Below are 15,117 nucleotides of genomic sequence, written 5' to 3'. Positions count from 1 at the left end.
CCAAAAAAGGGTGACTTTGTTTGCCAAATGTCAAGGGTATCCTGGTTGCCTCCTCCATATTCAGAATGTTATCTCAAAACTTTGTGACCCCCCACACACACAATCCTATTGGTAAATAAAATTATTGTTCTGTTCCATATGCATTATATAAGGACAACAGGTTTTCTGGAGAAACCTAGCAACATTTATAGCCAACTTGTGAAGACTAGGGTTTTTTCTTTGCCTGTACATTGCACTGGAATTTTTCTCTTTCCTCCAGGGCTTGAAAAAGACAAGCAGTACAATGGATAAGGAGTTCCCACGTACAGCTCTCAGCATCAACAACAGAAATGAGCTTCGTAACATTTTACACCTGCAGTCCTTATACAAAATGAACAAGGTAAAAACATACATCCCCTTATGCAATATATGCAGATCAATCAGAAAAACAGCTAGTTTGCAGAGTGTAGGATATGCTACTGCTGGCGTTGATGTTTTGTCATTGCCCAGTACTACCTCTAACCAGCTTCTCCTGCTGGCTGTCAGTGACTTTCAGTGCATTACTGACCAGACCTTGGCCCACTTTGCAGGATGGACTTTACATCCACTTGCACTTGTTTCTGTACACCTGCCACCCGTCGGATTGAGGTGTGCACTTCCCTTGGCTGACTTCTGAAGATTGGCATTTTTATCTCCCAAGTGCTTGACCAACAAGGTTAGCATCTTACAGTAGCATCCTCCAAGATCTGATACTACTGGTTATCCTTGTGTGCATTTAGCTGTGCATTAGAGTGCCACAAAATAACACCAGTGGTTCATGCTTGTGGACAGAGCAGAAGACAGCCTTCTCTCTCTTGAGACTTGGAGCCTATGGATCATTGTTGTTCTTAGTGCATTTCACTCTCTGATGAGCCTCCACACAGGACTCTGAGGGTTTCTTGGCACTTCACACAGAAGCTCATGGCTGTGCATGATCTTCACAGATGGTGCAACAGTGGTTAGCGTCTCTAGCATCTCCAAGAGACTCTATGCCATCATCCCTCAGAAAGTAGTTCTCCACTAAATCTCTTAGGTAACACTGGTGTTTGTACACTGGGCAGTCCATCACTTGGCCATCCTTGCTGTTGCTGGAGGCAGCCTTAACTTTAATGCATTCCTTGTACACAATACGAAGGCGTAGGACGGCCCTGCTTGCATCACCGCCACTCATGGTACACAGTGCATTTCTCAACAAAGTTGAGGCCTTCCTTAAACGCTGAGGCTCTTCCGTAAGATCAGCACGCTCCAATTATTTTCGAGTCACTGACAGTGGTGTGGTAACATGACCCATAATGATATCAAAATTATAATGAAGAGAGCTGGATAATTGTGTACTGATCTTGTATCATTTTAAGAGTTTATTATTTGTCACACTGAGGTTTGTCTCCACAGAGATCTAAGTTTTCATGGATAGGAAGAGATAGTTAAAAATATTTAGGGTATGAGGCACTTACTCACAGGGGCAAAACCCACTCCTGGTTCTACCCACACTATTGCTGTAACAACACAGGTCAACTAGTTTGAAATTTGAACACACAGAGCCTTCTCTGAAATTATCCTATAGATCAAGTCACTCAACTTAAAAATGCCAGTATTTTCATAAGAATGTATGGCTTTGAACTGGTGAATTATTTTAGTGTAGAGAATTGCCAACTTTTTAGAGAATAGCACAGCTTTTGCAATCTCACCATCATGGACTTTACTCTCCTTGGCAGAGTAATAGCAGTCTATGTAACTGCAAATTCAGGGTCAAAGGACAGGACTGTTTAGAGAAAACAGAGGACATCTCTGCTGTTTATTAAAACAGTTCTCACACTTATGGGATATGCATGTCAAGTAGCCCTTTAAACCCTTATGCTTTAAATTAGTATTACTAGCTTCTGATGGAAGCCTTTTATGTTAAAAAGCATAAATAAAGAGTAGCAGTGATAAGTCTGCATTCGCTTTTCTATTTTGCTCAATATATCCAAGAGTCAGCCTTTTAACACAGCCGTGAAACTTTAAATTCTCTTCTCTTAGGAGGCAACTTGTTTACTCTGGAGCTAGATAATTCAAATGATATTTAAAAGCATGCCATGAATTTAAAAGACCAAAACAGAAATATGAAAGTTATGATCACACTTGCTTTGTAACCATCTTCTTAAGGCACAGTCCAATCTGGGATAAAAACAACGCTTTGCCTATACTTTCTAAAGTATTTGCTCAAAAATTGTTAGACGAAAAAGGTAAACAAAGTATCCCCAGAATATAAAGATACAAAAAAAATTGAACAAAAGTTATACTTGAGTACAAAAGTTATATCTGAGTTTGAGCATATGCTCAAACCCAGAGAGCCACGCGGGGTGGCATGTCCCATTCAAATGGAGTGTGCACCCATGGCGTGTGTGAGCCACCGTGCCAGCACCACATGCACGAGCCCCATTCAAGTGAATGGGGCTCGAGCATACGCGTTTTTTGGCTTACGGGGGGGGGGGGGGGGGAGATCCGGAACAAATCCCCTGTGTAAGCTAAGGGTGCACTGTATGTTAAAGCAATGAATACTTGAGTAAGTGGGAATTCAAACAGGCTTTGGTACTGGCCTTTTAATTTACTTTACTGAGAAATCACAGCTTGCGGTTCATCAAAGGGTCCACACAGGATAGAAACCTTGGAAATGCCAGCAATGTGGCAAGTGTTTTACTTCGGGTACCAACCTTAGATACCACAATAGCATTTCATACAGAAGTGAAGCCATAGAAATGCCTGGAACGTGGAAAATATTTTTCTCAAAATTTACCCCTTTAGAGGCACCAGACAGACAGAAATGTTCATTGATTAGCCCTTAGGCCATTTCAAAATAACACAAAATAATGCTAAAACAAGTAAAACACACTATAAAATCCTATAGAAATTCTAAAGCAAATAGAAAAGAACTGAAGTGTAGTAACATGGACTCTAAAATGTATAGAGTACTGTATGGCTGTAAAACAATATAAGTACATTAAAAGTACAGTACCTAAAAATGAGACATAGTTAGAAAACTGATCATAAAAATCTACATCACAGGTTCAAGATACAAGATGGGTAAAAATAAAAAAAATGAATGCATTACAGCATTAAGATGCACCAGAATCAACACTTTTAGAGGAAGCAGAAGGATGCATTTCTGTCTCCTTTCTAGCCTATCATTGACACACACACCATTCGCTGAACTCCAAGTCAAACCCCAATTTCTCTCCTTTTCCCCAGGACCTAAACCTGGACCAGAAAGGGTCACGTTTTATTTGGATTCTTCTTCTGGTTGGCACAGTAGATGGCTACATCTTGCTTGTAATGCTTTTAGTTGACTGTTATGCCTCACTGCTGTGCAGCATTGTTTACCTCTCATTTGCCTTGTTTTGGGAAACTCTATGCTGCCCCATTTGCATTCTCACTCTTTCTTCCCCTGGATTTACTATTAGCTACTTGCTCTTCCAGCTTCTCTCTTACACTGAAATGGAAGCCAAGAACTATGACCCCTTGGGAATTTAACATTTCATGGTTGAATTTGTTTGTGCTTTTGTTTCTTCCTGTGACAAGTTACAATACTTGTTGGGGTTTTTTTTAATGGGAAGGAAAAGAGTCCCAGAACAAGCCCAGGGATAGTTAAGCACAACAAGGCGCCTGGAAGAGAGAGAAGAAATCAAATGATTGTGCTTTACAAATTGTTAAAAGAGGTCTTAGGCCTAGATGATGCAGCTTGCACCTTCCTGGCCATTGTATTAAGGAGGGCTATTATTATTGGCAGCCTATATTCACTGGCTAATGGTGCAATACAACCGGCCCACTGAGCAGGCCCATGCCACGGCTCCAGTCGCTGATCTGGCTCCAGCTTTGCCCTGGCGCCCGCCTCCGAGGCCTTGACCTCCGGTTTGGGCAGTGGAGGCCACCGGGTTCCTGTGGATCCTGAGGCCATCCAGGGTTGTTCTAAGAATTCCAGAGATGAAGAGGAGAAAGCAGCGGCTGTATACATCATCAAGCACATAATGGAGGGGTCAGAGAACCAGGAGGAGGGAGCAGAATCGTCTAAAACTATAGTTCGTTGACCAGGACGCAAAGGGGACAAACAATTGCCAGTTTCCTGTGGTACTGTTGAAATTTTTCTGTTCATACAGTTCCTCAAGTTCACTTTTCTCTTTGTCCTCTGATTCTGGGAGTTGGATCCTAGGAAAGTTATATCTGGTTTGAAAACACCAAGACCAAATATTTTACTTCAGTGGACATTTCTTTCTGCTTGGAGCTAAACAATTAATTGATAATGAAATCCTGTGCATTTTCTGTTCTCTTCTGGCACCAATAAGGCTAGTGGATTTTTATCTTTTGTAATGAGATTACAAAAGATATGCCCATTGTTTTTGATTCCCTTGCTTTTAACAGCAAGAATAGGTTCCATGAATCCTCAAGAGATCAGAGAAGCTAAATGTTTCAGAGTGTGCATTTTCCCCCACACAACTGACATGAACCCAAATGTGGAATTGAGTTCTTAGCAGTTGTTCTGCTATTCTTTATCCTTTAAGAGGAGGTTTCTACAACTGTGAGTCAGGGAAAACCTAAAGATCCACAGTACAGCTCTTGCATTTGGACACCATTCCAAACGTTCTTATTGATTCCTCTTCACATCACTGAAGTTTACAAAATGAGTGAATCCAAAGCTTCTTGGTTTACATAATGTTGTTCTTTTGCAAAATTTAGAATGGAAAGGGTGGAGGTAAGCAATTGTTTTCCCCAAACATTCCATGCCTATTTCATCCTCACATCTTTACAAACATAATTCTATGACAATTTACCCTTTCAAACCTTAACTAGTTTTCAATTATTGGGGAGGAAGGAACCCCCCTCCCACACAGGCAGCTGCCCCGGGGCAAAGGGGGACCATTGCTGCCCAGCTACCCTCTCCTGGAAGGCCTTGTGCTGGTGGTGTCTCAGCAAAGCCCCATCCTGGGCCAGTTGTTGGTACCTGGCCTTTTCAGGCCACCACTTCTAGCGCTGGAAGACCTGGTGCTGCGTGGTCTGGACGTCTGCCTCCCATCACTATGCTGCCACTGCTCCCAGGTCCAGGGAAAGCCCCACCAAAAGGGGGTTAATGGACCCAGATATAGATCTATGGATCCAACAACAGAGAGAGGAGAAGCTAACAAATGCTCGCCTCAGTGAACAGAATAAAGCTTTAGATCAGGGGTCGGCAACCTACGGCCCACGGGCCAAATCTGGCCCAGCGAGGCCTTGGAACCAGCCCCAGCCCGGTCCTGCTGCCAATTGCCACGCCCACCGCAGCTTCCGTGCCGCTCATTTTGAGTTCTAAAATAGCAGCCGAAGTCTTGTGTGAGACTTCGGTGGACGTGTAGGAGGCCTGTTGCGGTTGCCTGGGCGCTCCTGGAAGACTCCAGCAGCCACGGCGGGCCTGTATGGGGCCCAGTGCCGGCTTTTTTGGGTGGGAATTCAAAATGGCAGCACTGGTGGCTGCAGCCTCCGTGCACATGTGCAGCGCGCTTCGCCTCCTCCACCTCGCCCTCCGCCCTCCTCCTCTGCCCTATAAATAGAAGAGTGGGAAGGGAGCGCACAAGGGAAGAGGGATCCAGCAGTAGTGCGGTAGCCAGCCAGCCAGCTAACTAACCAGCAGCCAGCCAGCCAGCCAGCCAGCCAGCTAACTAACCAGCCAGCTAACTACTCCTAGGTAACAATAATGTCCAAAAAGGCTGCTGCTAAGAGGAAGATCGATGCGGAATGTAGGGTATTCAACCCACAGTGGACAGAAGATTACTTTTTCATAGAGCACAAGGAGAAAGCTGTGTGCTTGATATGCCAGGATACAGTGGCTGTGTTCAAGGAATACAATTTGTGTCGACACTATCAAACGCATAATAAAGATACATATGATGGTTTCGTTGGACAAATGAGAAAAGATAAAATATCAAAACTGAAAACTTGATTGACAAGCCAACCCATTTTCTATTGACATTGAAAATGTGGATTCAATTTACCAAATGGAACTGTGTGACCTGCATAGTTGTGACTCTCTGAAAGACGCATTCAAGTCAAGCAGCCTTCTAAATTTCTATGCATCTCTCCCCTCTGAGAAATACACTAATATCAGGAACCATGCACTCAAAATGGCAACCATCTTTGGCAGTACTTATGTCTGTGAACAGACTTTTTCCCAGACGAAACACCTGAAAGCGCCAGCCAGATCCAGACTAACTGATGAACACTTGCATCCCTTGGAATCATAGAATCATAAAATCATAGAATCATAGAGTTGGAAGAGACCACTAGGGCCATCCAGTCCAACCCCCTGCCATGCAGGAAATCCAAATCAAAGCATCCCTGACAGATGGCCATCCAGCCTCTGTTTAAAGACCTCCTAGGAAGGAGACTCTATCACCCAATGTTCCAATGAATGACGCTGAGATGGATATATAATAACTAGATTCTATTTTATTGGAAAAGGGGGAAACACACTCAGTGCATGCACTCACACACGCATTCAAGGCTCAGGAAAATAGGTTGGAAATGTGGAAAAGATGTTTAGGCTTTGCTAATGGTATATTCACCAAGATGTAGACTTCCTCCAAGAAGCAAATGGGACGCGGGATAATGGGACACGTCTGCTCCGCAACCTGGGTTTGAGCAGAAATGCTGGCTACCAGAACAGAAGTCTGACTGACGTGGAGTAAATAGACCTTTGAAATGGCGCCCTGAGGAGTGAAAACTGGGATCTTTTAAGGGCGAAATCTCGTCTGAGGGCAAAGAGGTTTGGTGATTGGGACAAAGGTGTCTGATGGCTGTCTTAACTGGAAGTTCTTGATTGTCCTAGGCCTTTTTGGACAATAGGCTTTGAGGGGAGGGGGAGGTTGCTCTATTGAGGGAGACATCTCATTCTCTTCTGAGATCTGATAGTCTTTTGGCGACTCTCCAAACAATGCAGATGTTAATGAAGGGGTTACCTCATAGCATGCCATCCGGCTATGTGGTCAGGCTCTGGTCAGGCTTTTCCCTCGTGTCTAGGGACCATGCAAGGCTATCCTTGATATCAAAATCTATACAGAGCATTATGGGTAACATTCTACCCCCCCTCGGAAATTATACAAACCCACAGACAGGTGGGGATGTGTATTTTCCAAATTACTCTTTGCCATATACATTTTGGGGTGAGGATATTTGGAGAGGTCGTCCTATCAAGGGGAATATCACCCTGCAAAGCCTGGGGAGCCTTTGCTGATCTGTAACCCAATCATGCACCATACATACCAAAGATTATATAAAGTCAAAAGTGGTGGTAAACAAAAGGGGCACATAAAACGTCAACAGCAGAAAAGGTCTTCCCATGGCTCAGGGGAAAGACATATGCAAGCAATTTGCAACAGGATAAACTATCAACAAAGCCTTCAATAGGCTAATAACACATGAAAAAGCAGTGTGCAATCAGTTTGTAATATCAATGGGGGTGAACATGAAACATGAAAGAAAAAGCCTTCAATAGGCTAATAACACATGAAAAAGCAGTGTGCAATCAATTTGTAATATCAATGGGGGTGAACATGAAACATCAAAGAAAAAGCAAGATGCTGACAGAAATAGTTTGTATCCGGAATGTTCCAAAGTACGTTTGTTTTTAGGAAGCTGAGTTCAGCGAGGCCAATGGAGTAACTGTATAAGCTCTGGATATAGTCCAAGGCACAGTGTATTATAGTTGCAACATTGTTTTGGAGGTCCGGGAGAGGAATGAGGACTCGGCTGGGGCTGGGTTTCAGGGACCGTCTGCTGGGCTGCAAAGACAGGAACGGTTTGTGGCTGTTCAAGCTCTGGATACATCTCTCAGGGCTGGCGCCGGCTTGGCGGTGGGGGATTACCTTCCCCGGAGTTGACAGACAGAGAGAGAGAGGGAGGGAGATGCAGAGGAGTAGGCTGGGAATAGTAGTTTTTGAGAGTTAAGGCATGAAGCCAGTGGAGCCACTGGCGAAATGGGACAATGCATGCTGGGACAGAAAATATGTAGATGAGGTGAGATCACTGTGACCTAAAAGGATAGGTGAATTGGAGTGGTCTGCTGAGTTTTTGGAGAGACTTATCGCTCCATCAGGGGCTCCTGTTAAAGGGATCTGGGATCATGGTAGTGTTGCTCTCTGCCAGGGGCAAGCCCATGTGGGAGACTGGGTGTATGATTTGGGGATCCCATATTCTTTCGTGGTATACTCCTACCTTTAAAATCATGTTTTGCCACTGGGCCCCAGTAACAGTCATCAGATCAGCTGGATACTGGATAGAATCTGGGTATCGGACTTTTAAAAGTCCTAAAATTTCTGGGTGTATTAATTTCATAAGTGAGGCTTGTATCAATTGGGATGCAAAAGCCATGAGACTGCTCTGGATTTGTGTACATTGAAAGGCAATGGACAGGTTGTATATGCTATTTTGTAATGATTTCCCCATATCTATTATGATTTCTTTTTCTATTCCTACCCACTGGGGGAGGATATGTCCAATAATATCAATTCCTTGTGCCACATTAGTTAAACCTGATGCAATAGAGATTCCTGCTTCTTTTGTTTTGGAGCCTACCAAGCCAAGTTTGTTTGCCAATGTCTCCGTGCCTATGGCATTCAGCACTCCTTCCCCTATTCCTAGGCCACCCAAGACGTTTCCCAGTGTCTCTCTTTTTCCCCTAAAGAGGGGGTGCATCACGGGTTGCCACCTCTTTTCTAGCTGTTCTCATTGAGCCCAGGCTGCTTTTAAGTAGGGGCTACAAGAAGGGATAGTGCGGGCCACATTTATGGCGGTGAGGTTTAGAATCAGTGTGGTAATGATGGGCTGCGTTTCTGAATAGGCATAAGCAATCACATCTCTCCTAACTACCACATTTCCTATGTACATTGGGGGTTCTTTGAGGATCGCTGGGGTGTAAATGGGAATGTAAGGACAGTTAATATTGCGGCACCCCACATTGCACCTAGTGGGGACCCGGGTCAGGTTTTGGCACAGGAAGAGTCTAGTTTTCCAAGTCCATGTAGGACGACACTGTTCATCTAAGGTAAGGGTGGTGTAGAAAGAAGCAGGGGCTTTGCTGAGTGGGGGGTCAAATCGGTGCCTGTTCCAAAATCCTGGGGTAAGGGGGAGGCGTCTTGCATCCGCCTCTACCCATACGTGTCCCTGCGGACCAAACATAATAACTTCGGATTTTACTGTTTGCATCTCAGTAAAGTAAATTCTAGTTTTGATTTTGAGGGGGAGCTTTTTGTCATACCAGATGCGGGCTTCATCCATGGCATCTAGGACGGTGTAAATTCCCGAGTAGGGTGGTGCCCATTGACAATCTGCCTCTATGTTGAATTCTCACGTTGTGTCGAATTGGGTGGGGTAGATGGGGGATGCAGTATTTCTGTCTAGCCATATAAGGATCCATAGGGCCCAAATATGGTGCACCATCTCATGTCCCTGTAGGGAAACAGGTGGGTTTTGAGTGACGGCTTTAGTCTCCGTCTTCACACAGAAAAGTTTTAGACAGGTTTACCATGGGGAGCTCGGGCCAATCCTGGACGGGCCTCACCGGAGCGGGTTCCCCTTTCCATTCCTTCAGCTGAGAGGAGTGGAAGTATTTGAATCTGTCTCCCTGTTTGTTGGGGATCCTTACTTGGTATACCGCTGGCGAAATATGCTCCGTGATTTTTACAGGGCCAACCCATTTGGCTGAGAGGGCATGTTTGTGTTGGGAAAAGTTTCGGTACATGACCAGCTGTCCTGGGTCCCACTGCTGGGGGTTATGCACCCACCCTAGCTTGCGGTCCATGGACTGCATATTTTTCCCTAGGTTTTTGGCCACTTGTCGGTGGATGTGGCTCAAGCTCTGTAGGAGAGTCCTGATCCACTCATGGTTTAGCAGAACCAGTTCGAGTTCTGCCGGCAGGGTGGTATTTATCCAAAAGGATTCGGGCATGACCATTTTAAAAATATTTAATTATTAATTTTTTTGCATTGGCCCCCAGTTGTCTGAGGGACAGCAACCCGGCCCCTGGCTCAAAAAGGTTGCCTACCCCTGCTTTAGATGAACAAGTGAAAGATCGGAAATGCAGCTTAGCAGACATTAAGATACTCCCATAATATAGCACTGATGCAGTTACACACGGATAAACTGGAATCTAAACTTATGAGCCAATCAGATTAAAAAACGTCTGAACACACTCCTAGAGACCGCCCAGAAAAAAAGGGACCACAATGAGTGTGGCAATAGGTGTTAAAAAAACACAACGCTTTGCTATGGGTGATGTCTCGTGCTGCCGGTGGTTTGAACTGGTACCAACTGGAACAGATGCAGTCTTCTCTGCTACTCAGGAACAAAGTAACTTCAACACAGATTTTCACTCAAATGAGGGTTATTGACTTTGTTGCTATTTACACTTTCACAGCAGGCTACTATACATCTATTCTCTTTCAGAGTCCATGCTAGAAGCTTGAATGTGACATCAGTCTTTGTTCTCACACAAGATCAACTTTCCCACCAAGTGGACACACCTCTTTCCCATGAAGTCACCATACTACACAAGAGCATAACAATAATACATTTGTTTATATTATGTCTCAGCAAATGTCCTTGAAGACTTGTTCTTCCAGGCCTAGTCTTTCTGGCCTGCAACAGGAACCATTTTAAACTTTAGTTAACCATATTGCCACATCTGAACATTTTCCATCCAAATTAGAAATATATTTTAACAATAGGAAATGTCAACGATGGAATAGGCCAAACACAAACATCTGTCCGTCTTGTAAGACGACCAGATCACATCTTCACCAATATGACAGAAATCCAGTGTGGCTTGCAGCCCTCTCACAGAAGATTCCCTCTTAATCCATTCAAATTAACATTTCTTACTCAGGATGCAATCACAGCCAGTTATCCCAGCTGACCTTGAACAAAATTATCTCACCCCCCACTCAATGCTATTAAAACTGGACATATCAAAAAGGACATTGAGAAACTGGAGCCATGTGTCCAAAGGAGGGCGACTAAAATGAAGGGTCTGGAAACTATGAATCCCTATGAGGAATGACTTAGGGAGCTGGGGATGTTTAGCCTGGAGAAGAGAAGGTTAAGAGGTGATATGGCAGCCCTATTTAAATATCTGAAGGGGTGTCATATTAAGGGGGGAGTAAGCTTGTTTTCTGCTGCTCCAGAAATATTTCCTTAACTGTAACTCTTCTATTAGAATGTACATCTGAACGCAAGAAACATTCAAGAATTCTTACAAAGGTTCACTGATTTGCTATAGGATTTATTTGGATGCTGTATTGTTATCAAAACCTATCTTTTTCTGACATTCTGTGTATACAAGTATACATACACCTACACAACACTCTGTGGCTTTCACCTGCTACTTCTATAAGTACTTGTTGACAGTGAATAGGTTGCCTCTCTATGTGGCAGGCTTTCTTTCACTGCAGGTTTTCAAAAGTTGGAAGCTGTCTATGAAGTATATGCTTGACCAGAATTTTCTGCAGTGATAGCTTGGATTAACTCAGCTCTACGTCTCTACGATTTTTAACCAACTCGACACTTTATAATGGCTTGTAACTATCTCATTCTTTGCATTGCAGGCCAAGGAAAATCCTCTAAAAACCCTTCTTGAAATCATCACCAGCTATTTTCTGGAGCACCCAAGCAATAGCCAAGGCATTAAGGGGGGCCCATCAGCCCCACAAAACCAGCTCTCCCAGCCTAGAGCAACAGATAGCTTTATATTTAAGAAGTCTCTCCGTGATGAAGCTACCTGGCAGCTGCCTGGAAAAAACAAGACAGAGACCTACAGGTACAGAAAGACATTTTTAAAGACTTTACCCTTACTAAATGTGTTTTTTCAGCCCTACCCAGGTATACCAAATTCATTGCGTTTTACAGTTCCTTTAATAATCTTGATCATTGACAAATTTAGTTCCCATTCCTTTCAAAAGCAATCAGTAAAGACTTTCTTGGTTTCTAAAGGAATCAAAATATAAAAATGATGTGTGGCTGTTCTGAGAGGAAAACAATCTAAGCTGAAGAATTTTATCTGGTTTTTAAAAAGAAGCTTCCAATTTAAGGGGTTTGTATGTTTCTTTTGTTTGCCAAAATCTGCATTTGTCCCTAGTCTGTATTCTCTACCCATATTTACTTCTCTAGACATAAGAACACTAACAGGGAGTTGGAGTAAGTGACCCCCAAAGATTCTCTGCAATGCTACAATTTTTGATTAATTCCCAATGAATAAGCCCAACACAAATTCATCTCAGGCTCAATTCCACATAATCACTACATCTTGCTGAAGGATTTACACCATTTATCCCTTCAGTCTAGGCTATGGAGAAACTAACTGCAAAGTGTGCACAACTAATAACATACTTTAAAGCTGTACATAGAGAGACCAGCACCTTTGAGACTAACTGAAAGGAAGAAATTGTCATGGCCAGCCAAGAGGAGGATGAGGAAGAGGCTGTGGCTCCTCAGGGGCAGGAGGTACCTGAGGCTGTGCCAGGCCCCAGTTCTGCCCTGCCAGATCCCAGCTCTGCTCTCCCAGCCCCAGGGGTTGAGGCTTAGCTCTGTGGGGTCTCAGCAGCCCAGTATTGCCCCAGTGGAACAGAAAAGCATGGAGATTCCACCCTTTAGCCAAAGGAGAGCTGAAAGGGCTTGCCTGCGGAGGTCTAGAAGGCTTGCAGAGAAGCATTCTGCAGATAAGAAACAGCTGTGATAAGGGAGTGATTCTATGATTTAAGGCAGCTGGAAAACACCGACCCTTTGCCAGAGTTTATTACTAGTTCCATGTAGTGAATGCTGTTGGCTCCTCTGTTCTTGTTCCTGGATCCTTGGCTTCTTAGACCTGCGACTACCCTTGAACCTACGACTTCGGTATGGATTCGGCAACTCACCCCTCTGGCATCCTCGACCTTGGACTGAACTGGTTTTTGTGACTTCTTGTATCCTGACTCTGGCTTTAATTTGTGGCTTACTCTATACTCAGACAGGAGGAAGGCCTGTAAACTGTTGGCTGCCTAGTTGGTTTTCTTTGCTGTGCTATCATTATCAGCGTGTTTGTGTGTGCGCTGGCAGCATTCCCAGACAGAAATTGGCAGCATGAGCTTTAGTCTACTTCCTCAGATGCATCTGGATCTCCCTACTTACTGATTCTACAGACTAACATGGCTATATCTTTGAATACTTTAAAGCAGTTTAATGTAATTTAGGAGCATGACTTGCACCCAGCTAATGAGCAATAATTCCAGTCAATCTTTTCAACATTTTTCTTTCCTGTAAAAGTACCCTTCATACAACAAACCTGGAGATCCTGCAGCCCAATATCTGGAGAGGCTTCACAAGGTAGCTAGAGAAACTTGGTTTCTCTAAAAGTACAGCATGTAGAGGCGGGAACATGGCGGAGCGTTTTGGGCGCCTGAGAGAAGGCCCGAAGACCCAATGGCCTCGCTGTCGAAATTTTTAAGAGCTCCTGAGCCTAAGTGATGATGAAGCATGCAGCTTCCTGGCCGTTGTATCGGGGGGGGGGGGGGGAGATAGTGCTTTTGGCAGCATATAACCACTGGCTAGTGGCATGATGCACCCGCTCCATCCGGCAGGCACCTGCTCTGGCCACGGCTCCTGCCTCTGAGGCCTCGGCCTCCGCTTCGGGCAATGAAGCTCCCCGGGTTCCTGTGGCTGCTGAGCCCAAAGGCTCAACTATCCAGAGTTGCTCTAAGAATGCTGCTACTCCCACAGGGAAATGAATTGAAAGCCACTGTATTCCTCATTAAACATGTAATGGTGTGGCCAGAAGAGCACGAAGATGGAGGTGAACTAAACCTACCATTCACAGACCAGGACAAAAGGGGGATAAATAATTCCCAGTTTCCCTTTTCAGGAGGAAATTCTGTTGTTGTGCTGTTTGAAATTCCTCAAGTTCACTTTAAACTGCAGAGGGTATTGCATTGCAATACTGGGCCATCAGAACGTCCCTGCAACCTTCCCAATTTTTTAAACAGTTTTGAAACTAAAACAAACCCAAATTTTAAATCTCAAAAAAACAAACAAACAAACAAAAAAAACCTCTACAGCATATAAACCTACAGCCTCCTCTCTACTAGCAAGATCAGCTTATTAATGCAGTGTTTTCCTATTTGAATAGTTGGCCCACGTATGTTCAAGCCCCATAGGCTTGAATTGGGTGCATGCCCACAAGCGCATGCCAAGCGCATGCCACAGGACTGTGTCCCACTGCAGCCAGAATGGTTTCTGCCAAAAATGGGAAAATAAAGAAGAGCCAACAATAGCTGAATGGCATACAAAATTAAAATGATAAAATGACATGATGTTCTGACAAACTTACTCATCTGCTAAGAGATGGAAATAAAGACAAATATATGGAAGAATGGATCCCACTCAAGAGTTACTTTTGAAGAGTTATGGATAGAAAAAAGTCAAAGGAAAAATGAACCTACCAGATTAAAACAACTGAAATATTGTAATAGCCTTTAGGTATTTGTGTTTTAAATTACAATGAACAACCTAAAAAAATTGTAATTTAATTCAATCATAGAGTGATTACAGGAAAAGGAAATTTAAGCAAGAATAGAAAATAGTGGCGGGTTACAGACGGGCAGAAGACGTCTTGGAGGTGTATTCAGCTGAATGCGGAGCCTCCAGACGGCCCGCCACGGGGGCGTGCTTCAGGTGTTGGAGCTTCCACACGGGGGGCAGTGAAGACACTTCACCTGGGTCCGTTTCGGACCCGGAGCTTCCATACTGCTGCCTCGGAGGACGCTGCAAAAAGAGAGGCAGCTTCCGCACGGGCGGCCCAAACCGCGGCTTTTTTTCTTTTGCCGGCAGGCGGATGCGAAGCTGCGCAGCTACAGTGCTAAGCAGCGGCAGAAAGCCTATGTGCGCATTTAAAGCGCCCAAGCCCCTTTAAACTTTCTCTCATCTACGAGGCCATGGAGGCTGGCATCTATGTGCCAGGGAACCCCAGCATCAACATCACAGGCCAGCAGATCGGGCCCCTGATACTGGCTGACTGTGCCTACCCCATTCGGAAGTGGCTCATGACCCCCTTGAAGAGAAAGAGAAGAAGA

The 15,117-nt window shown here is 44.3% G+C and overlaps 1 protein-coding gene across 7 annotated transcripts in view; it reads left to right on the top strand.

The window, feature by feature from the left end:
• The window catches only part of MINDY4 (MINDY lysine 48 deubiquitinase 4), a 115,415-nt gene that overhangs the window by 1,045 nt on the left and 99,253 nt on the right, over positions 1 to 15,117 (top strand). For 5 of the 7 annotated variants that reach the window (XR_006104445.1, XR_006104446.1, XM_042472180.1 and 2 more), the window contains exons 2-3: positions 260 to 379; positions 11,623 to 11,834. Coding sequence is in view for 5 of the 7 variants with exons in the window: in XM_042472180.1 (XP_042328114.1) it covers positions 260 to 379; positions 11,623 to 11,834 (332 nt within the window). In the remaining 2 variants the exon portion in view is untranslated. Of the gene's footprint in view, positions 1 to 259; positions 380 to 7,860; positions 8,038 to 11,622; positions 11,835 to 15,117 lie in introns of those variants that run through there. The other 2 variants (XM_042472183.1, XM_042472184.1) reach the window with 2 other exon arrangements.

This window comes from Sceloporus undulatus, chromosome 6 (assembly GCF_019175285.1).
Source record: "Sceloporus undulatus isolate JIND9_A2432 ecotype Alabama chromosome 6, SceUnd_v1.1, whole genome shotgun sequence".
Classification (NCBI taxonomy): Eukaryota; Metazoa; Chordata; class Lepidosauria; order Squamata; family Phrynosomatidae; genus Sceloporus; species Sceloporus undulatus.
Note: the sequence above shows the minus strand (reverse complement) of the source record. Positions and strands in the feature narration are given on the sequence as shown.